The 23,057-nt window shown below is 48.6% G+C and overlaps 1 protein-coding gene across 12 annotated transcripts in view; it reads right to left on the bottom strand.

Annotated features, from left to right (window-relative positions):
- The window catches only part of DNMT1 (DNA methyltransferase 1), a 43,042-nt gene that overhangs the window by 7,199 nt on the left and 12,786 nt on the right, over positions 1-23,057 (bottom strand). For 6 of the 12 annotated variants that reach the window (XM_081498189.1, XM_081498181.1, XM_081498180.1 and 3 more), the window contains exons 7-29: positions 21,257-21,291; positions 20,784-20,865; positions 19,272-19,306; positions 18,266-18,353; positions 16,545-16,579; positions 15,971-16,052; positions 13,951-13,985; positions 13,601-13,646; positions 13,424-13,504; positions 13,242-13,351; positions 10,046-10,164; positions 9,620-9,712; positions 8,992-9,143; positions 8,496-8,683; positions 8,210-8,393; positions 6,878-6,975; positions 6,383-6,530; positions 5,255-5,370; positions 4,639-4,843; positions 4,426-4,559; positions 3,292-3,465; positions 1,395-1,616; positions 336-528 (exon numbers count right to left, since the gene is read on the bottom strand). In XM_081498189.1, coding sequence (XP_081354315.1) covers positions 336-528; positions 1,395-1,616; positions 3,292-3,465; positions 4,426-4,559; positions 4,639-4,843; positions 5,255-5,370; positions 6,383-6,530; positions 6,878-6,975; positions 8,210-8,393; positions 8,496-8,683; positions 8,992-9,143; positions 9,620-9,712; positions 10,046-10,164; positions 13,242-13,351; positions 13,424-13,504; positions 13,601-13,646; positions 13,951-13,985; positions 15,971-16,052; positions 16,545-16,579; positions 18,266-18,353; positions 19,272-19,306; positions 20,784-20,865; positions 21,257-21,291 — 2,655 coding nt within the window. Of the gene's footprint in view, positions 1-335; positions 529-1,394; positions 1,617-3,291; positions 3,466-4,425; positions 4,560-4,638; positions 4,844-5,254; positions 5,371-6,382; positions 6,531-6,877; positions 6,976-8,209; positions 8,394-8,495; positions 8,684-8,991; positions 9,144-9,619; positions 9,713-10,045; positions 10,165-13,241; positions 13,352-13,423; positions 13,505-13,600; positions 13,647-13,950; positions 13,986-14,750; positions 14,790-15,970; positions 16,053-16,544; positions 16,580-18,265; positions 18,354-19,271; positions 19,307-20,595; positions 20,866-21,256; positions 21,292-23,057 lie in introns of all 12 variants that reach the window. The other 6 variants (XM_081498179.1, XM_081498184.1, XM_081498183.1 and 3 more) reach the window with 2 other exon arrangements.

Here is a 23,057-nt window from a genome sequence, read left to right on the forward strand (position 1 = left end):
TCTTTGCAATGCCACAGACTGTAGCTTGCCAGACTCCTCTGTCTATGGAATTCTCCAGGCAAGAATACTGGAGTGGGTTGCCATTCCCTTCTTCAGGGACTCTTCCCAATCTAGGGATTGAACCCAGGTCTTCCGCATTCCAGGAGGATTCTATACCGTCTGAGCCACCAGGGAAGTCTGAGTTATTGCATTAGGACGTTAAAATATTTCGTTTTGCTTTAAGTGTTAAATTCCAGAACAACCTGAGTGTCACAGACTCGTGCTCTGGGTAAGTAAACTTCTCGGGCACTGTGTCTGACCCAGAGGCCCGCCCTGCAGTGAGCCCAGGGCCCTACCTCGAGAAAGTAGAAGCGATCGGGGCCACCAGCGGAGAAGTCCTGGAGGCACTCAGGCAGGTCCTCTCCATACTCCACGGTGCAGCGGCCCTGCACGGCCTTGAAGTCCACCACGGCCTCCTCATCGCTCCAGTAAAGCAGGTTGATGTCTGCGTGGTAACTGGCCGGGGTAGACTTGTGTGTATTCTCCGGCCTGGGAGTGCAAGAGTCTTTGTTAGTTTGTTTGTCACAAGTTGAAAATGAATTAAATGGCATATTCTTGGGAATGTGCTCATAGGATCAGTGGGTAAAGACAAGGCCCCACCCCTCACTAAGTCACCTTGATTACTAACCCCCTTAGTCGGCACTAAACACCACAAACTAAGTGGGATTTCTTACCATGAACTCAACTAAGGGTTTGCTTGCTCTTTATGCCTCCAAGACTGGGTGGGCCTCAGCTGAGACCCTTGGTTGCTGACCTCCTGTTGAGAAGCATGTCTAGAGCTGCCTTCTTCCCCCTATGCCCGCCAGACTCCTTGTTCTCTCAGTACCCTGTTATTTCAAAGACTTCAGAAAATCTTTCCTGTACATTAGCTAAGAAGTGGAGCAACTGTAGACCTATCTGTATGGATTAGCTTCAGTTTAATCTCCTAACTACTATTAGGATCCCAGAAACTCAGTGAAGCCAAGACCTTGTGACAGAGAGAAACCCCAGAAACGGGGAAGAGGGCCTGAAAAGGACAGGAGGACTGGCAGTAGGGAGGGGGCGGAACACAACGACAGTTTAAACAGATCTCAGGGTTCTGATGGCACCTCATATAGAGCCCAGGATATTCCATGCCTGCCTCGGTTGCACTCTGGACCTCTGCTCACTGATTTCTTTTGGACAAAGCTCTGCAGCTTTAAGACAGGAATCCAGGGCTGTACTATACAGCTGTAGTGATCTTCAGCAGCCACCAGGTAATCAGGAACACCTGGGAGGACTACCTCCTCCACCCCTTAGACCACCATTGTGTGTGTGTGATTCACTACCTCCCATGACTCAGGCAGAGGCCCCTGGAGGGAAGAGCCCTCACTGACCTGTAGAACTTGTTGACCTTGATCTTGATGTCTGTCTCATTGGGCCGGCCGTTGCTCTTCTTGCTGCAGAAGATCTCCTTTATGCGGCCAATACGGTAGGGCTCGGGGGCATCCAGGTTGCTGCCCTTGATGTAGTCGGAGTACTTCCGGTAGTGTTCTGGATACAGAGATTCGTCCACAGGCTCCTTCCGGGGGCGTTTCACAGGACTGGACAGCTTGATGCTGCAGAGAAGCGACTGCTCTGAGTGACTGAACGTGAAACATTAGAAAGTGGTTTGGCGTGACTGACCAGTGATAATCACTGTTTAAATTCCAGCGCCTGAACTAACGCAGCTCAGTACCTTAAGCACAGATTTAGAGATTCAATCCCATCCACACTTTAACACAGGTATTCCCCATCTCTGCTCTGGGTCTCGCTGCTGAGGTTGTTCACCTTCTCCCGTGCCCCGCCTCAGGGCAGCACTTCCTGGCAGGTGATGTGTTCAACTCCATGGGTGTGAGCAGCTGTGATACACAAGCCCTGCCCTGGCAGGAGAGCTGCCAGTGCGCTTCCCCTTGCCTCGGATGGGCAAATTCTGAGAAGGCAGAGGCCCTGTCAACCCAGGTCCGAGTGACACAACAGTCTGAGCCCCGAACCACAGTGGACACACAGTCCAGGCAAGAGGTAAACTTCTGTGACCTGAGTTGTGCCCGTGGCATAACCTACTTTCTGACTGAGGCACTAACCTAGGGGCACTGCAGGAGAGGCCAGGGGAGAAGACGGGTAGTCTGGGCTAGCCGAACCTGGCCTGGCCATGTACTGGTGGGATCAGGCCATCACATCAGATGTCAAGCTGCCAGGACCACAGGGCCACACTCTGAAGACAGGAAGTTGAGCAGTTCAGGAAGGCAGCTGCCGTGTGTTCCCGCCAGGCCCCCCAAAGTCTGTCAGGCCCCAGAGGCTCTCTGAACACCTGTGCTCTCACTTCCGGCTGGGCCAGGAGTACCTGGTCAACAGCCCTACAGGGCGGCCTCCCCTTTCAGGCCAAGAACTGGTGCTTCAGGGCGCCACGCACACCCACTGCGTGGGGCTGGAAGGACTGCAGCTCTGCAATTCAGTGCATGGGTGGACTGGGTTGAACCCATTCAGTTGAATGGGTTCCAATGAGGACTCGAGGAAAATAGGTTGGGAAACTGAGCTAAGGTTGCCAAAATGCTGGTTGTAAATCCAACCACATGCTAGTTCTAAGAACCAACAAGAAAGGGATCAAGTGTGGGAAATATCTGTGGCTTTGATTTTTCCCTGAAGAGCCTCAGTCCTTTGATGTGGAAGTCTTTTGATGCAATTTCCAGTTACCAAGCAGTAACTCACAGTCAGCCTTTACACTAAGCCAGGTGCTGTGCTAATAAGCACCTTTTTTTTTTTTTAGTTTAGATTTTTTTGGCCACACCATGGGGCATGTGGGATCTTAGTTCCCTGACCAGGGATTGAACCTGTGCCCCCTGCATTGGAAGGGCAGAGTCTTAACCACTGGACCACAAGGGAAGTCCCTAATAAGCACTTTTAACTCATTTATTCCTTAGAGGCCTGGCAGGCAAGACAAGATACTCCTCTCCCCATCTGATAACGGGAACTGGGGGCGGGGTCCCTGACATGACCAGCTGGGCAGGAACCCATCACTGACCCCAGCATCCTCCTTTAGCCAGCAGGCTCTGTCTGACTTCTTTCACAGACAGCTTCACTGCCACAGAAGGACAGTGGCTCCACACAGGACCGCTGGATGGCGTCTGCTCACCACAGACGCCAGTGCGACGGCTCGGCAGCAGCTGGTAGTGGGCTGAGGTGGGGGGCACATGGTGGAGCCAGCCTGCTGCTGGCCCGGAGCTCCTGGCCCCACTGGCTCCAAGGGGCACTCACTTGAAGGTGAAGGCCTCGGGAGGGAGGTACACGCCGTCGCCCACCCGGTACTGGACACCATTCTTGGTGGCGAGGCTGTAGAGGACACGGCCTTCCAGGTCCTGGAGCTGATCCATGACCCTGGGGATCTCCTTCTGCCTCATTTCGGCCAGACGTGCACAGCTCGCGCAGAACCTGAAGGAGCAGTGGACAGAAACCAAAGGCCCTTGAGTGGCTGGTGGTGACTATAAGCAGCTGCTGCTGGCATATTTCCAGAGACTCCAGTGACCAAGAGGAAGTATGCATGGATGTTAGAAGGCACTGGCTCTCCTGCACTTTTATGTTCACACTTTGAGAGCACATATTGGGGACCAAAGCCCAGAGATATGCACAACAGGAAAATGACAAGTTGACCCCACTTTTGAGTAGCTGACATAAAAACCCAGAGACATTAGCAAATGAGCTAGAATCTGGTTAAGAATCCACCATGAATGGTAATGCAGACCACGGTAAAGCCAGGAACTCAAAGCAATGCAAAGGAGGCTCACACTATTATCTCTAAAGGCTGAAGAAGGATTTGGTAAAATGCAACATTCTTGATTAATAAACCCTTCAGAGGAGAGTTAGAGTGCCTTAAAAACAGATCAAGCCCCAAAGCAGCCCCAGGCTGACTGGAGAAATACCAGAGGCAGCTCAGCGAGCCCTCCCAGCCTCACTCCCACACACTGCTCATGATGGAAGACTCCAGTCACCACCTTTAGTTAAAAAAAGTGAGGTATCAAGGTTAGAAAGGAAAACAGGAGCACTAAGCATTTAAGAAGCAAGCCTCTCTGAAAGCATTAGCGTTAAACGGAATCAAAGATCTCACTTATGAGGAAAGACATAGATTTGTGGGACAGACACAGAAAGACACATCCTATCCCAGTGGGACGGCTTCTCATGGGGGTGACCCCCACCCGCAACCAGGCTGTCCACACACTCACAGCCACTGCAACCGAGTCAGGCTGGTCTCTGGTTGGCAGGGAGGGCAATCAGAGGACGGGGGGACAGCAGACCCAGCAGAGAGAAGCGTAGAACAAGCAGGGGGGTTCACGCACTCACACAGCATCCTAGAGCACCGACAGGGCGGCCTGGGAGCCCAGGCTCCGGACTCACTTGTACTTGTTGTCCTCCGTCGGCTGAGTTTTCGGAGGGGACTCAAATCTCGCATAGTCTTGGTCGTACCACAGCTGGTAGAAGTAGGTCTTCCCATCGTCCTCCGACATCAGGGCCTCGGGGTCCACGCCTCCCTGGGGATGGGGCCACCGTCAGCCATGATGACCCGGCGCAGAAAGGGGTGGGGACACATGCGGGGCACCGGGAACTCACCTCCAAGGCCCAGTTCTCCGAGGGAGCCTTATAGATGACCTGCACCTTGCTGTGGATGTATGAGAGCTGCATGTCCTCACACTCGTCGACCAGGAACAGCTCCAGGGGGTCCGAGGTGGCCCCGAGGACCGTGTCCGTCCCAGCACAGAACCAGTGGGCGTGAAACATCTGCCCATTGCTGCAGTCCTCCCACAGCGCTGTGACCCTGGAGCCAGAAGATGAGGAGGGAGAAGGTTCTAATTTGACCAGTGGAGCTGGACTGAGGCTCCTCAGGAGTACAGGTAATTTTTTGGTGTCGCCTGTGTGTGTACTCAGTCGTGTCTGACTCTTCGCGACCCTATGGACTGCAGTCCACCAGACTCCTCTGTCCATGGGATTTTCCAAACAAGAATACTGGTGTCGGTTGCCATTTCCTTCTCCAGGGGAACTTCCCAACCCAGGGATCAAACCCAGGTTTCCTACATTGGCAGGAGAACTCTTCATCACTGAGTCACTAGGGAAGTCCATTTCTTGGTTTTAGTCTAGGGCAAAGAGCTGCTGCTATTTTTGCAAAACAAGCACCTCCTGCTTTTACTCAAAGTGTGGGCTGAAGTCAGGCGGAAGGAAGGATACAAACCTTGCTAGATACAGTGGTTTTGAAGAGTCGTCTGGAATGACAGAAACACAGTCCCCCACTTCCAGGGTTTCCGAGTCGATGCACACCTTCTTGTAGTAACTCTTCTTCCCATCGGTCTGAAAATAAGGGCTTAGTTTCAGGAGAGGATGGATCTGAAGGTCTGTGCAAGGCTTGTCCTGTGAGTTCCTGCTGCTTTACAGGAAAGCATAGCTCATGACGATTTCTCTAAGAAGCCGTGAGCTCCAGCAGCCTGGCTATTTACTACAGAGAGTGGCCCCTCCCCTGGCTGGAAGCCTGCAGCCGAGGCACTCACAGCCCTGTCGCCAGCTCTGCCCTCCTTTGTCAGCAGCAAGTCAGATCCTAGCCTTCAATCAGAACAGCGCCGCATCCCAGTCATCACACCCCCCTCAGACACACGGACCCTCTTCCTTCTCTCCCACAAGGAAAGCTGGTTCCCACCACAGGGCCTCTGCCCTGGTTCCTCTCAAGGACTTTAAGTGGCCAGCTGCTCTCCAACTCTTCGGGAGGTTGTTCCACCAAGAAGCCTCTGTGGCCCCAGCCTACTTCCCATGCCCCACCCACCTGACAGCACTTGTGTGGCCCAGACCTAGAGCAGCATCCAGCAGGGGTATGCCTCAGGCTTGCTGAGGGACCTGGCCCATCTCCAGCTTATGGACACCAAGGGACTAACACAGAGAACGTATTCACTCTCTAGCTGTGGTAAAGGATTTGACTCTTAGGCAGGTGAGCACAGAGCCCCCGGAGGCAGTTTGCTAGTGCTCCCAAACACCAACTCCTAGGCCAGAGGGGGCTGAGGGCTCTCCTCAAAACCAGCCTCACAGGGGAACCAGTCTCACACACCAGGACTGTATCAAATGCCCACTTTGGAGGGTGAGGAACATCGAGTCCTTGGGCATACAAGTAAAAACGCATTTTTGGTGCTTGACTACGGACCCTAGCCTCTCAGCCGGCTCTGCTCCGCTCATGGCTACAGGATGAATGGGTAGGTTTCTCAGCTCCAGGGCTCCGGCTGCTCTCAGAAGGGCTGGCAATGAGCAAGACACCAGGAGACACCTGGCTGCTCAGCAGTGCAGCACGAGGACAACTGAGAGCCCACTCCTGGATTACCTTGACGGCATCTCCAACCCAAGAGATCCGATTCTTGTTCTGCTTCTTTTTCTTCCCCTGATGCATCTTTTTGGGTGATGGCATCTCTGGAATATTGTCATCCACTTCCTCATCATCGTCTGCCTCCTTCATGGCCATGTTGGGACACCTACAAAGTCACTTGTGATAAGCAAAGTCTTCTTTAAAAAATAAGACCAACTGGGAATTCCCTGGTGGTCCAGGGGTTGGGACTCTGTGCTCTCACTGCCAAGGGCCCAGGTTCAATCCCTGGTCGGGCAACTAGGATCCCACAAGCCCCCACAGCACAGCTGGAAAAAAAAAAGTAAAACCAACTGAAAGTGTTTCACTAAGAAAACAGGGACAGGTTTGGCAACAACGCTAGACAAAGGGATCTTGCCTATTCTATATGTGTCAACCCAGCTGTCCCACACAAAGCCTATTTGCCATCAGCTGGCATTTCCCTCCATTCCAAAAACAATCATTGGCCAAACCTACCTCCTCTTTTGGCAAGCCTGCTTGCTCCGTCCACTACCACCAAATTTAACCATATCCTTACAGGCCTTACACTTTCCACACTCAGGCTGTTGACAAATCTAAAACACATTAAAAAAAAAAAATTAAAAGGCCATTAGTCACAGCTGATAACCACTTTTTGGTGAATTTTAAAATATGTAAGTTTAACCTCATTAGAACTCAGGGAAGTAAGAGTTAGGAACAAGACATGAGGTTTGTAAAGGTTAACCCTGAGACGTGGTATTGGGACAGGTATGGGGAGAGGAGAACTCAGGTGACTCAGAGGTAAGGTGGTGACAACTCTGGAAAACAGTGTTTTAGATCAAAGTCAAGTATGTAACCTACACCCCAGCAATTCTGCTTCTAAGTAGTGAAGAATCACAGAAGATACGTTAGAATATCACATTGCCCATCACCAAGGGATAGGCTGGGAGAGTCACAATGAAATACTATGGAATAAAGTGGTAACTAGGTCTACCTGTGTCAACACACAGTAGTTATGAAAGATGCCAGTTTATGTATATTAAAAAAAAAAGAAAATTTAAAGCTTGGATACGCATGTGCTAGATGAAATAAAAACCAAAACAAGAATGGCGAGGACAGGGAATTCGCTGGTGGCCCAGTGGTTAGGTCTCCGTGTTTCCACTGCTGGGGGGACACAGGTTCAACACTCAAATTCCTATTGAGGGCGGCCACTGAAGACAGAGGAGACCCTCAGAATCCAGGGACTAGTGTGAACAGAGGGTGGTTCTGAAGGCAGCTGCTATATTTTTACTTTTAAGCTTTCATCCAAATTAAGTCACACAGACACCAAAACAGATCTGATCTCTGGATCAGTGATAGAATTAGGGAGATTAATTCCTCCAGGGTGAAGTAAGTATATATTATACTAAAAAATTCAGAGAGAGGTTGTTTCAGGCCTCAAAGCTAAGCTGGGCGAAGCCCCCACATTCCAAGGAAAGTTACACCATGAGACAAGACAGGATCCTGGGAGGATGACCCCGTTTGGAGGAAGCAGTGCTGGCCTCTGTGGGGCAGTCACCCCCCTCACCCTCACACTGGGGCCTGAGGACACAATGGGACATGGCCAGACTCCTTTGTAGCAGCAGTGGCACTGATGGCAAAGTGCCTGAGCGTGCACCTTTTGATAGCTGTCCCGTAAGACATGCAAGTCCTCCTGGATAACTAACTCCTTCTCCGAGCTCTGTTTTTGGGGGGTCATGTCTACACAGTAAGATGCTCAAGCCAAAAAGAGAAAACAGTGAGCTCCTCAGAGATCATGAGGGGCGGGAGAGCCGGCTTAGGCGAGGTTACCTCACAGACGCCACAGCGCCGGCGCTTGAAGGCGTTCTCCTTGTCTTCCTTGTCATCTTTTTCAATTTGCTCCGCAAAGAAAGTGTCGAAGATCTGGTAGACCAGTTTGGTGGTGGTGGCCTTGGTGGGGCCCTTGTCCTTCTCCTTGGCAGGCTGCCGGATGGTCTGCCGCCTTTCAGCTCGCCTAGGAGAAAGATTCCAGTGTTAGTGGCCCAGAAGCTCACGCAGTGCCCTGCCTTCCAGACTCCGTCTCCCGTCTTCAGTCTCACTCCTGCTGCACCCTTACCTTTTTCCCAGGGTGACCCCAGCTAGCTTGATGAGGTCTCTCATGCAGGGGCTCAGGAAGATGGGCTGCTCGTCACTGTCCCCAGCCCGATCGTAACTCTCTACTTGCTCCACCACAAACTGGGCATGCCGCAGGAGAGAATCCTCTGTGAATCGATTCAAGTTGAGCATACAAGGAGGAACAGTGGTCTTTTGGAAAAAAAACAGACGGAAGTTTCTCTTAAGCTTAAGCAAAACTGGTTTACGTCAATCAAACATGTTTCTTAGTACATCTGTATCACATGTAAATGGGACTTCCCACGTGGCTCAGGAACATCCCCTGGAGAAGAAAATGGCAACTTGCTCCAGTATCCTTTCCTAGGAAATCCCATGGACATAGAAGTCCGGAGGGCTGCAGCCCATGGGGTCACCAAGAGTTGAACCCAACTCAGTGAATGAACAACATCACATGTAAACAATCTGTGAATCCCAGATAAGGAAGGACTTAAGCCTCTTACCTCAATCTTATTGATTAGGTCTTCGTAGGTGGAGTCAGGGTTGTTCTGCAGGAACTCAACCACTATTTTACTTATGTAGATCTTCTCCTGCATCACGCTGAATAGCGGTGCATACTCTGGGCTGGGATCCATCAAGATATACTCGGCAAATGCTGGAGCGGACAGATGGATAAGAGCAGTGTGAACCTGATGGCAGTGGTGGTAGCCAAAGGGCAGGGATGAGGCTACGACGCTCACGGAACAGGTAGAGTCATTCCACACTCAAATGTCAAAACCCACGAGGTACGGTCAGGGTTACCTCATTCAGAAGGGGCCTGTCTGAGCCAACCAGAGAACAGACTGGCCAAGTGGCTTTCCTCTAGCTCGATTCTGGCTTTTGGAATTCAGTCTGGGTTTCAGCTGCTCTTATACTGGAAGGTCAGTTCCAGGGTCAGTTATAACTAGTACGAGAGGCCATCCCAATCAAGCCTGACATGCTTCCCACACAGTCACAAGAGCTTGAGACTTTCCAGAGCCCAACCAAGCCCGGTCATGGGAGCCTGAGACTCCCCAGAGCCCAACCAAGCCCCGTGGAAGACAGAAGCATCTTTCAGATTCCAGAACAGTCCACAGTTGGCCACATACTTACAGGTGCTAAAGCCAAGAAGAGCCTTTTCACCTCCATCAAAACCAGCAATCCACCATTCATTTATAGGGCCAAAATTTTTGCCATTAATACCACCTAAAAGAGGAGGAAAAGGTTTCTTGAAATGAAGTGGACTAAGAAATGGCAACTCACTCCAGTCTTCTTGCCTGGGAAATCCCATGGACAGAGGAGCCTTGACGGGCTACAGTCCATGGGGTTGCAGAGTTGGACATGACTAAAAGAATATGCCTCAAAAACCCAAGCAGGTTAAGTGGCAATGAGTCCCCACCTGAGCCCACACCTCTGATCAGGTGAGCCGGGCAGCCTTACTGGAGCCATCAGAGCTAGACTGCTTGTAGCTGCTCACAGCCCAGACTCTGTTCGGTTTATCAACTGACTGTCCCAGACAATCTGGAACATTCCCCTTACCTTCGGGAGATGGGTCATCCTCATATATCGGCTTTGCTGAACCAGAAAAGAGGAGCTCGACATCTTTCTCAATGAGGCCGGTGTCGATCGGGCAAAGGTGACCGCGTTTACAGTACACACTAGACGGGTGACAGAGGCCATTTACCAGGAGACCAAAGGCAGGCAGAGGTACAGAGTCAAGCTCAGACCCGGGGGGGATGAGGTGTGGTTCCTAGACTCCACTGTCTCCCTGGCTGCCAGAACACAGGATCAGTACAGTGCTTTTTCACCCCATAGCTTCTGATTTGCCCACCTGGGTACCAAGAGTGAGAGTATGAAAAGGGAACATGGAGAGGTCAGCAAGACCGACAGCGGGACAGCAGGAAACCTCACAGGGGCGCCCCTGGCGTGCCCTCCCTTGGGGAGTGGCTTGTGGAGATACACTGGCTGCTCCAATACATCCTACCCAGACTTGTGCCACCACCCCCTCTAGCTCCAAAACATTCTTGTTGCTGAAAATGAAACCTCACACCCACTGAGCTGTCACTCCTTCCCCCCTCCCCACAGCACCCCAGCAATTCCTGATCTGCTTTGTTTCTGTGGATTTACTGCTTCACATTATTTTATATGTTAGTTTTGCACTATGACTTTCACCTCAAAAAAATTAAAATAACGCATATTACACAACATCATAAGAGGCGAGGTGCACTGGGGACACGAGGAGGGACTTCCACCTCCCTCTGGGGGGTTAAGCCTCAAGTTCAAGAACATCCACCACCCAGAGATGCTCCATGATATTTAGAGAATGTGCATCATTGAGCAGGATGCTGAATTTGAGAAAACAGGATGGGATTGAGGTGGGTTCTGCTTACGGACCTGCCTGTGCTGGCCTCAAGGCAAGAGGTGCTGTGCAGGTCTGAGAGTATCCCCCACCACATTCCCACTGCCTAGGCCCCTGGAAGCCAAGAAATTCTCATCTTGGAATCTTACCAAATTAAAAAAAATGAAAACATGAGTACTTTGAGTGGAGCTCTTCCACCAGGCATAGCAGTCAGACATGGGTCACAGCCATGCCATTAGGACCTGAAGACGTGGCAAAGATGGACACATACCCACGGAGGGCAGGACAATGTGGACGCAAAGGAGGGGAGGATCCAGGGCCCAGCCTGACAGACTGTCCACGGGCTCCGTCAGGAGAGGTGACATCAGGGAGAAGTGCCGAGTCCCAGGCGGGGGCAGGCCCCACTAGTTTGCAGAAGGGGCTAGTTTCCACCTGCCACTTTCAGCCCAAGGACCAGAGGTAAACAGAGTCCCCAGCTAACCCAGGTGGTCTGGCTTCAACGGCCTGATGCTCAAAGGCATGTCATTCCTGGGACACGTGTTCTTATTTCCCAACTCACAGGAAGGAGTCTGGGGCAGACCTGTTCTTGAGGAGCCACCCAGAGGCCCCAAGCCCTGATACTCCTGATTACAGTGGCTCCAGCCCTGGGTTCTCGCGAGCCTCTGCCCTAGCAGTGCCACAGGGAAGCACAAGGCAGTGAACATCAGCAATGCTAACAGCACGTTTCACTCATGCTGTCAGGCAGAGGTTTGAGCTGGGGAGTGGCCAGGAAGTGGACAACATCCCAGTACGGATCAGGCTCCTGCTTGTGGAGAGGGGGAGACATACCTAACCACGGCGAGCATACAGAATACTGTGGAAGAAACACACTGGGGTTTTCTAGAGCCCCCCAGCCCACTGTGGGGCAGGGATGTCAGAAAGACCATCTCGAGATGATTCCACCTGAGGCTTTATAACAGGCGATCCAGCCACCCCTACTATTCTCTTGTCCAGGGAGAGGAAAAGCCCCTGCCGAGGCCTGAAAGGAGACATGAACTGAAGCCAAGCTATTTCCCACAGAGAACCAAAGGGAAGCACCTCCAGTGAGCAGGAGAGAGCAGAACAAAGGAGGCTGGAGAGGAGGGGAACTCTGCTCAATCACAGGCTTGTCTGAGCCCCAAAAGCAGTCCAAACTCCACGGAACTCCCCCAAGAAGACCCCAGCATCACTTCCTCGGCCTGAAGAGCCCTGCAGGATCCAGCCCCCGCCCTGGGTCCCTGTTCCCTGACCACATGCCCTACCACTCACCCCCCTGGCCCCCCCACTCCAGCCACATAGTCTCTCACCTAGTCTTCCACAGCCCATGTGCCCCGCTCCCAGCCTCCACCTGCTGTTCCCTCCTCCTGGATGTCTTTCCCTCACTATCTCCTTGGCTTGTTCTTACCGAGGCCTTTGCTCAAGTCCCTTCCTCTCCATTCTGAACAACTTTCTCCCACCCACTCTCTCTGCTCCCCATGCTTTTCACATCCACCACAATGCCACTACCCACAGGCACAGCTTGTTCTGCTTTCATGAAACCAGGGGCCTGAGGTGCTGTATCTATAATACCCACTGTACATAGCTGGCCCTCAGCGGAATGAATAAGCTTTAGGATATTTACCTACTCAAGGGCCTTCCCTGGTGGTCCAGTGGCTAAGACTCCATGCTCCCCAATGCAGGGGACCCAGGTTCAATTCTTCAGGTAACTAGATCCCACATGCCAGAACTAAAGATTTGCAAGCCACAACTAAGACTTGGCACAGCCAAATAAGTGATTTTTTTTTTTTTAAAGGATGTTTACCTACTCAAGATCTAATAGGTATAGATTTCACAACCAAAGACCTACCAGTCGTCTAGCAGCTTGGTGACCCTGAAGTGTTAGCAGCTTAAGAGATGTTGCAGATTAGGTGTTGAAAACTTTACTAGGATATTAAGAACTCAGGTGTCTTTAGGAAAATGCCCTGTTATGATAAGAAGCATATTAGTTACCTGCGCTTCCTTGGTGACTCAGTGGTAAAGAATCCGCCTGCCAATGCAGGGGACACGGGTTCAATTCCTGGTCCGGGAAGACTCCAAATGACACAGAGCAACTGAGCCTGTGCACCACAACTACTGAGCCTGTGCTCTAGAGCCCGTAAGCTGCAACTACTGAAGCCCCATACCCTGGACCCTGGGCTCCCCAACAAGAGAAGTCACCGAAATGAGAAGCCTGCAAAATGCAACTAGACAGTAGCCCCCGCTCACCACAACTAGAGAAAAACCCGCGTGGTAACAAAGACCCAACACAGCCAAATAAATAAAAAGACTCCAGCAGGATTTAAAAAAAACAATACAAAACACACAAAACCTATCAGTTACCTGAAGCAGGTTAGTTTGTGTTGGGGCAAATCCTCGTAACTCTCAAAGCCAGATTCGTTGGCATCAAAGATGGACAACCTCTCGTTGGTCAGTATCTGTATCTCTTCCACCTGAGAGACATTGGACCAGTGAGCAGAGACAGGAGACGGGAACTATACGGCTGAAGACAGACTGGAACTTACCGCATCAGGGGGATGCTGCTCGTATCTCAGCTCGGGGTCGTCCAGATACTGTAAGCACTCGGTGCACTTTGGAGGATCGGTCTGTGGGGACAAGAACACAGACGACGCTCAGATAGCCAGCCCCCACCCAGTCCCTTAGCATCACACAACGGCTTTTATTCCCCGGTGTACATTTACCTTGGACACTACTGCTATTTTGGTTCGAGTCATTTTCTTCTCAGTTCTGGGAACAAAGCAGAAGGTTTCTTTTAGTCATTACACGACACGTCAGAATCTGCCAAAGTTATACCGGATCCAGACACAGATGAGCGCCAGCTGCAGCATAAGGGGCAAGCGTGTCTTTACCATGCAGAGGGGACCTGCCTCATACAGCAGAACTGGCATGTCTCAGTCCTGCACTCACTATCCATCACACACAAGGCTAAGGCTGCTCCAGGAAGTCACTAAACGCCCCTTTTTCTTTCTTTCTCAGACAACTGTTTTAGTACTATGATCTGCTTGGTAGAAAGACAAAAATAAGTTCTTACAGTTCTCTGTATGTAGTTCTGCGTCTCTTCTCCTCCTAAGTAGAGAGAACAGAAGAGTGAAGGGTAAACAAGTCTTTTCCATCTGGACTATGTTGCAAAGTTAAAGAATTTTATGTACATGGTTATCACAAAACCTAGTCAGAGGCAGGAAGGCAGTCAGAAAACCAGTGAGACCCAAGCCACCTCCAGTGTCTAGTCTTATAAACAAAATTCTTATAACCAGACTTCCTTAAAAGACTCATGAGACTAGTGTTAAAAAAAAAAAGACAAAAACTTTTGTTGTTAAGTTACCAAGTCATGTCTGACTCTTTTACGACCCCATAGAACTGCAGCCCACCAGGGATCCCATCCATGGGATTTCCCAGGCAAGAATACTGGAGTGGGTTGCCATTTCCTCCTCCAGGGTATCTTCCCCACCCAGGTATAGAACCCGCATTAGCAGGCAGATTCTTTATCCCTGAGCCACCAGGGAAGCCTGACAAAAATTAGCTCTCCTGTATTAAGTGGTACCTCAATAAGTACATAACTGATATGGGGCGCTATGGACTCAGTTTTGTCCCTGCTCCCCAATCCAATTCTTACGTTGAAGCCCTAACCTCAAATGTGACTGTATTTAGAGATGAGGCTTTTAAGGAAGTGACTGTGGTTAAGTGAGGTCGTAAGTGGGAGAGACCTAATCCAATAGGACACCAGAGCGCTCTCATTCTCCCTACGTGCTTGCGCAGGGAAAGCTCATGTGAGGACCCAGCAAGAAGGCAGCCGTCCACACGTCAGGAAGAAAGACTTCTCCAGAAACTAACCCTGCTGGTACTTTGATATGTGAATTGTATTCTCCAGAACTGTAAGAAAAATAAACGCCTGTTGGTTAAGTCACCCAGACTGTTGTATTTGGTTATGGTACCACCCCCACCCCTGGTGACTAATAAGAGAAAATTTATTTCTAGAATTATTTTGAGTAAATGAAGGGATGACAGAACTATCACTCTGCAACTCCCAGTGAAATAATGGATTTAGGCAATGACTGTTAACAACAGGTGAAAAGCTGAGGGGAACTTTATAATGGATGGATCAGGCTGAGGGCACCTGGGTTCAGTGATTAGTCCTAAAGCCTTAAAAAGATAACCATGCCTCTGGTGTGATGCAACAGGAAGCACACAGCACCACCTTAGAAGTCCTCTGGGAAACAAGAGACATGCCTCTGGTCAAGCCTCTGGACCTACCTATTGGTCTGCAGGGGACAGGGATATGGGAAGATGGCAAACCTGAGAACCCACAAATGCTATGGGTAAGCTGGCTACTTCCACCAACTGCAAGTTAAGAGGATGGGGTGACACTGTAGATGACACACTGAGGACAAATGGCAACCAAGTATATCGTATAGACTTAGCTGGGGTCCTGAATCAAACCATAAAACATGCAATGCAGACCTCAGGGAAATCTGAACAGAGATTGGACTTTGATACTATGGTGTTAGGAAAATGGTATTGTGGTGATGCTTATTTAATTTTAATATTTTTTGATGTGGATCATTTTTACAGTCTTCATTGAATTGGTTACAACACTGCTTCTGGTCCACGTTTTGTTGTTTTGGCTATGAGGCGTGTGGGGTCTTAGCTCCCCAACCAGGAACTGAATCTGCACCCCCTGCACTGGAAGGTAAAGTCTTAACCATTGGACCACCAGGGAACTCCCTGTGATGATGTTTAAGAGACTCCTTTCCTTTTTAGAAGGAAGCACTTTATAAAAGCACTTCTGTTAATATTTCAGTAATACGTCTGGGATCTGTTTATCAGAGTGAGGGAGGGCAAGGAGAATAACTGAGGCTTGGGTAAAACATGCCTAGTCATGGGTTGATAATTGTTGAAGGTTGATGAGAATATGAGGGTTTGCTACCCTTTTCTGCCTACTCTGGGGTACATTTGAAAGCTTCCATGAGGAAAATTGTTTACAAATCACTTTAAGATATTCCAGCCAATGGGATATTATGAAACATAGTAGAATTGAAAAAACAAGAGCTTACCTTTTCATCTTCATCTTTCTCATCAGAAACTTGTGGTTTTACTCTTTCAGGTTCTTTCTCTTCTGGTCTCCGTTTGCTAGCTCTATTGGATAAACAAATAAGCCAAATGTCAGCTTAAAACCTATATTGCCAACTCACATAAAAAAATGACAAACTAATGCCTCCCTATAGAAAAGCAAAATATTCAGAATAGATCTGGTGAACAGACACTTTCTTCCCACCCAAAAGAAAGTCCCCTTGTCACAGTGGCTCCAAAGGTGCGTCACTGACACGTGATCCTGAAAAGAGGCCTTCAGATGCCCCATGTGACCCTCAGACATGGGGCCTGATGAGATACTGGAAACTAAGACATGTGACAGGGCGGTGATGGGAGTGCTACCCATGTGGCAGAGGGCGACAGGTAAGATGGGGCCCACAGTTTGACTTCTCATCCAGCCCCACCCAAACTGATCCAGTCTTCCAATAGCACCAGCAATTCCCTGTAAACATCTACGTCACAGATCTCCAATAGTCATTCTGGTAACTTAAACTACACAAAGCACAGCACAAAAGCACAAGCATTTTAACCACTTACAGATCTTTGGGTTGACTTCTGTGCCTCTTTTCATCCTGAGAGGGGAAACGTGTGGGTAGAGAAATAAAGGGGGGAAAGTTAATTTGAGCAAGAGTGAGACAAAACCCCAAAGTATCAGTTAATGATTGCAGCACCGTGGGACGAGAGAATTGGAAAATCTGGGCAGGTCTACAGGCTAGAGATGAGGCTTCAAAAATTTTAAGTCAGTTCTCTAACGCCTACAAGCAAGAGTTGGCAGATTTCCTGTAAAGGGCAAAAAAATAGACATTTTCAGGTTTCCAAGCCACAGACTTGCATCACAGCTACTCAACTGTGCCACTGCAGCACAAGAACAGCCAGAAACAATATGTAAGTGAAATGGCATGGCTGTGTTGCAATAAAACTTTATGAAAACAGGCAGAGGGCCAACTTTGGCCTGTGGACCACAATTTACACACCCCTGTCCTGGGATAGCTCAAAGTAAAAGGGACTGTCAGAGCCATTTTGCTTATGTTGGCCCAAATGTCTATAGCTCCATCTGTCATTTGGTCAGGGGTGAAGATGTCATATAAACAGGCACTGGGACAGGAGTGGGGGAAGTGGGTGACAACACTAAACTTTGGAATCCAGTATGGGAAAGAAACAGAAGCAGGAATTCTCAACTTGGTCACCAACTCATTAAAGACAGCTGAGCTCACATACAAAAACTATCTTTCTGATATGCTGCTGACCTTTATAAAGAAGTATACACACAGATTAAGTCAATAATTAAAAAAAAAAAAAAACTAGACAAAGTCAAACTTTTGGTCCTTTTCTGCCATTGGACAAAAGCGCTGGCTGTGGGGTCTGAAGCTCCTGCCAGCTGCTGTCTGAGGAAAACGGATGGTCTGACACCACCGCTGAGATCTCTCTAGACCTGAAGGGATCCCAGGCAAGTGCTGACGATTAAGATCACGAGTAATCAGAAAAGATGAGACAATAAGATGTTAGAACAAGCTGGAGGTGACACACCGAAAGGATCACGTGCCACAGAGCAAGCAAGGGCGCCCACTGAGAGCGAGAACACTCAGGACCCAGCAAGCCTGACCTCAGGCTCTGCTCCCTGGATCTCACAGAAAACCAGAGACAATCTTGGGACCATCCTGGTTTGGCTTTTCTTAGAGCAAACTGCTAAAGAGCTTAATAAGATCCCTGTGCTGCGGCCCCCAGCAGATGTAGCCCACTCCCCTGGAGTTTACAGCCCTGTGGATAACCTCACCATCTGCGGCTTTTATACAGGCCCACCCCTGGGTCAGTGTACAATATTTTTGGGTTTAAATATGTTCACTAAGCTGAACTGTGGGAGCTGGTGGGGATACGAGGAGCTAAACTCAGAACTCAGGAGACTGACTGGTTGATAAAGCAGCGCAAGCATGATGACACGCGTATCTGGGGTGACACGTCAAGCCTTCTCAAGCCAGAGGCTATGAAGAGAAGCTGGTTCCACACACGTCTTACTCCAGGCGCACATAGGCCCTTGCCACCATTACCATAAATAGACAACTGAACGCTCACTATGTATCAGGCGCTAACATGCAGTGACAGCTGCCAACCCCCACAAGGAGGGGCAGGTCACCTGCCCAAAACCACCCCAGGGCAGGTAGGGCTGGATTTCAACGCACAGCCCTAACCCATGCCATTTCTCCCAACCAACTGGGAACACAAGGATCAGTTAGAGATAAGTAATAGGAGTCAGTCTTTACTTTGTCTTCTCCTTCATTCATTTCAGCCTGAGCTCCTCCAGGCCTCACATCTCTGTCTGGTTCCTCCTTAGCTTTCTGTTTAGGTGTCCTGTCACAGAAGAAAACACACAGTCAGCTCAAGGAGCCCTCACCCTTTCAAGAAGCCCCAGCGAGGGTTTACACGGTTCCCTCCCCCAAGTTAGAGCACGGATGATTTTTCTCATCTGAGGGGCAAGTTTTCATTGCAAGAAACCCAAGAGGCATTTGGTACTTCAGAACTTACGATCTCAGAAGTACCATCAACACTTCACGTGTTGCTGAGACACACCACAGTTTAAAAACAAGAGACAAAAGGGCTCCCCTGATCCCCGATAACCTGACGGGAATCCTCCCTGTGGTGGATTTCTGTGCAGGTTTGCTAGCTGGCCTGAGGTGACATCTGAGAAGTCTTCCCCTCCTTCCACCAGGGCCCGGGCACTCGGTTCAGGAGTTCTGCCCACCCCAGCCTCAGGCCCAGTCAATACTTGCTTCAGTCCATTGCCACGTCAGAGGCTGCTTTCCACTGCCGCCCTCACACACTGCCACTGCTGAGAGCGCACGCCCCAGCTGGCCTAGTCCTAGGGCGGAAGCGGATCTGCCTGGCCAAGATCAGTCAACGGCCACCGAGCCGCAAACACAGAAGCTCAAAAAGTGCTTACTGTCCTAAGCCGCTGAGCTTTGGGGCAGTTTGTCACATAGCGTCTTCACAGCTGCGGGTAAGAGACAACGCTCTTTAAACACCACCTGACAAACTGCTTCCTGTATGAACACCAGTAAGGACAGACCACTAAGGACAGGCCAGCAGTCAAGGTCAGATAAATCTCAGTTGACCTCAGTCTACACTGGTTGCCTGACCTCCCAAGAACAGACGTTACCCACACATTACATGTATGACCTTAATGCTCTGTCCAATCCATAATTTTTACGAGAACATTTACTTTTGGAAGTAAATTTCACAAAGTACAAAAGGCATGTTAACTGCACTTACGGTTCTTTGGTTTGACTTCTGAGTCTCTTTTCTTCCTAAGTGGATGGGACGGGGAGGCAAAAAAAAAAAAAAGACTAGTTAATTTTCCCCCGTTTGATTCTAATCTTTCTATTAAAGAGCTTTATGAAAATAAAATACCTACTGATCCTATAGTCTAGCTGGTGAGAAGAAGGATTCTCTTCTTTTAAGATAGCACATTTTTTTTTGGTGGGGTAGGTAGGCAGGAAGTTAAAGAACTCTTAGATTCTGCTGTTTAAGAGAGATTTGTGGGCAAAATTACTGTTACTTGTCAGGATTAAGTGTTGACAATCTCCTTGATAACTTTATCAAACGAGAATCTAAATAAAGGAATGAAGTAGTATTACCCATTCAGAACAAGAGCTCTATCTCAAACATGGACAACAAATCATTTTGAGTCTGAATTTAGAGAGCTAAATGCATCTTTACAGAATTCAGCCTCAGGAACCCCTCACACTTTGTGAGGAGATCAAAGGTTGGTGATGTAAACAGAAAAAACACATGGCAGACTCTGCTACTGCAAGAGGAGATCCCAGGAGTCTGGTCATAGACAAGGGATTTCAATCACGCCCTAAATCCTTCTTTGGAGGGTGGTGGTTGAGCCAGTCGACTAGAACCCGCTTGTTCTCAAACGATTTAACATGTGTCCCAACTGTAACTGCTAACTTTAACTAGGATCAGGGAAGTGATCAATTAAAGACTAGCTTCAAGTAGCCAATGGTTTAAGAATTATCATGCATCTTGGTTGATTCTCCATTAGGACAAAATAACAGACACCCATTCTTTAACAGGCTCTCAAGGGCACACACCACCCATGGGAGTTTCTAAGAAAATTCTAATCAGTGTTGTCATAAAACTTTTGGGAATCTGAGATTGTTCCACCACCTGTGACCAACCAATGTCAGCCCTTTACCATATGGGGCAGTGCTGTCTCATGGTAAAGCCCCCATTTTCAGACCCCCAATTCCTTCTTCTATCCCCTCCCAAGCTCCTGAGGTGGGATTCGGTGGTACATCTGTATTTCACAGAACCTTAAGCCCATCTTGATTTTACAAAGGAGCCACAAGCCTGGGGAAAGAACTGGCCTGATCGCAGTTAAGAGTGCAGCTTTAACCCTGGACGATGCTGTAGCACTTTAGTACCTTGTGTGTCTGAATGTGAGATCTCCACCAAGACCTCATGAGCAACCGAGATGCACAGGAGAGGGGAGAGGCTGAAGCTGTGTGACTAACTGATCAAGTAGCAGAGTCCAGGTGACTTCTAGGCTTATCAGTGGTTTACTGTCACCAGAATCACATAAACACACCTTCCACATAGAGAAGCAGCAGAAAGAGGAGTTTGAAGAGCATTTTTGCTAAAGTCAAGGTCACTGTGATCATTAGTGAAAGTCATTCTGTTCCTACATGCTCTCCACGCCCTGATCCCTCTTCCTAGAACCAATGGGGACTCTTGATTCAGGTGGAAGTGACAAACATGGAGGTGACCAGGCTTTACTTTATCATCTCTTCCTTCTTCTTCCATGTGTGTTCCTGGCCTTACTCTTCCTGGTTCTTCTGAAGGGAGCAGCCCAGCAACTCTGTCAAGCAAGATAACACACCCTAAGGATGACTTTCAGAGACTCCTCCCCTGGAAGCAGTTTTCAAAAGGGCTTCCTTCCTCCCCCTGACCACCAAAAGCCAATCTTCATCTCAGTAGCCCTGAAAAGTACATATTACTTTAACATTTAATATTCAATACTACCTTTAGATCTATTTTTGATAACTGCCAGTTGCCCCCCACCCCAATTCACTCTTTGCAAGAGAATTTGACCTGAATCACAAGGTTAATCTGACTGCAAACTCAGCGCCCTTAAGCTATCTATGATCACCCTGGCAACTCACTAGTTCTTCCTTTTAAAACATTTCAGAAAAGTAATTTCAGTAGTCAAGATTACATATTACACAGAACAAAAAGGTATAAACTCTTACCGTTCTCTGGATGTAACCCGACGTCTCTTTTCCTCCTGTGGACAGAAAGGACGAGAAGAATATTTATTTCAAAAGAAGATCAAAACCAAAAGCACGAGTCAAAGTGTTAAGTAAATACATTTGACCTGGTTAAAAACAGGCTTCCCAGGTGGTGCTAGTGGTAAAGAACTTGCCTGCCAATGCAAGAGACAAGAGATATGGGTTCAATCCCTGGGTCAGGAAAATCTCCTGCAGGAGGGCATGGCAACCCACTCCAGTATTCTTGCCTGGAGAATCCCATGGACAGAGGAGCCTGGAGGGCTACGGTCCAGTGGGTCACAAAGAGTCGGATACAACTGAAGCAACTTAGCATGCATGCATGCATGGTTATAAACAGGGGTTGGGGGGTAATCTGGGTTTGGGGAAGATGTGGGCAACTGTTACTCTGGTGTTCATGTCCCACCAGCCTCAAAACAAAGGAGAGGCCCAGGAGTTGACCCTGTACACGTCCGCACAACTAGAGGTTGTCTAGTGATGCTACATGAAGTCAAAGATCCACCTCATGTCAGGGATTTGTTAATGTTAGCTAAAAAATCAAGCCAGTAATTTGGGATTCCCATCAGGAAGTGATGATGACAACTTAAACTGGACCCCAATTCTTCTCCGATGAACAGCCAGGACACTGCTTCCCTAAGTTCACAAGACTTGCCATTTCCAGGATATCTGTATTTATGTATTTAAACAGGATAAAAATACTGTGGTGGTGTTTGAGGTGGAGATTATAAGAATCCACACACACACACACACATCTGACTATGCATGCAGAGTGAACAAAGTCTGTAGATAATACCAATGTCCATTCCCTCGTTTCACTGTTGTATTACAGTTCTATGAGATGTTACCATTGGAGAAAGTTGGGTAAATTACACAGAAGCCCTCCATAATATATTACATGGAATTAGTCTATGTGTGTGTGTATTATATATAAAATTCTGACTCCAGACTGCTTTCAGACTTGAGCTACAACATCAACACTTCCCTGTGTCTGCAGCCTATTGGCCCGTCCTGCATATTTTGGACCTGCCAGTCTGACATCGTGTGAATCAGCTGCTTAAAATAAATCTCATATATACAGATATCACTGACTCTATTTCTCTGGAGAACCCTAATACAGATTATATACTAATATAATACAGTACTATGTATAGACATACAATCCAAAACCATATATTAGAAACTGATAAATGCTTGCCTCTAAAAGGACAGACAGGAGGGAGGGACGGGAGAAGGATGGACAAAAGAGTAGGAGTACCACCCCTTTGTACTCAATAGCTGTTTGTACTGTATTACCAAATGTAGGTAATACTTGTTTAAAAAAAAAGAAACATAGTAAGATCACAAAACTTTAAATTGGGGGACTTCCCTGGGGGTCCAGCAGTAAAGAATCCGCCTTTTAATGCAGGGGACATGGGTTCCATCCTTGGTCGGGGAACTAAGATCCCACATGCCGTGGAGCAACTAAGCCCGTGGGCCGCAACTAAGACCCAATGCAGCCAAATAAACAGATAAATAAATATATATGTTTTTTAAAGACACTTTAAACTGGCTAAAGTATAAGATTACCTCTGTATTACTACTTATTTGACCAACACCATCTGATATCACTGGTTTGGTGCACTAGGACTCTAGCATGTTGGAATAAACCCTGTTCCTACAGGGGTTCATCCTCGAAGTCCCCCAGGCCTCACACACACTGCCAGTGAAACAGCTTCCTACTTGGGAAAGAATGCCCTGGTTAATTTCTTTAAAAGCGAAAAGAAAA

This window comes from Giraffa tippelskirchi, chromosome 6 (assembly GCF_054371585.1).
Source record: "Giraffa tippelskirchi isolate mGirTip1 chromosome 6, T2T-mGirTip1v1.2.pri, whole genome shotgun sequence".
Taxonomy (NCBI): domain Eukaryota; kingdom Metazoa; phylum Chordata; class Mammalia; order Artiodactyla; family Giraffidae; genus Giraffa; species Giraffa tippelskirchi.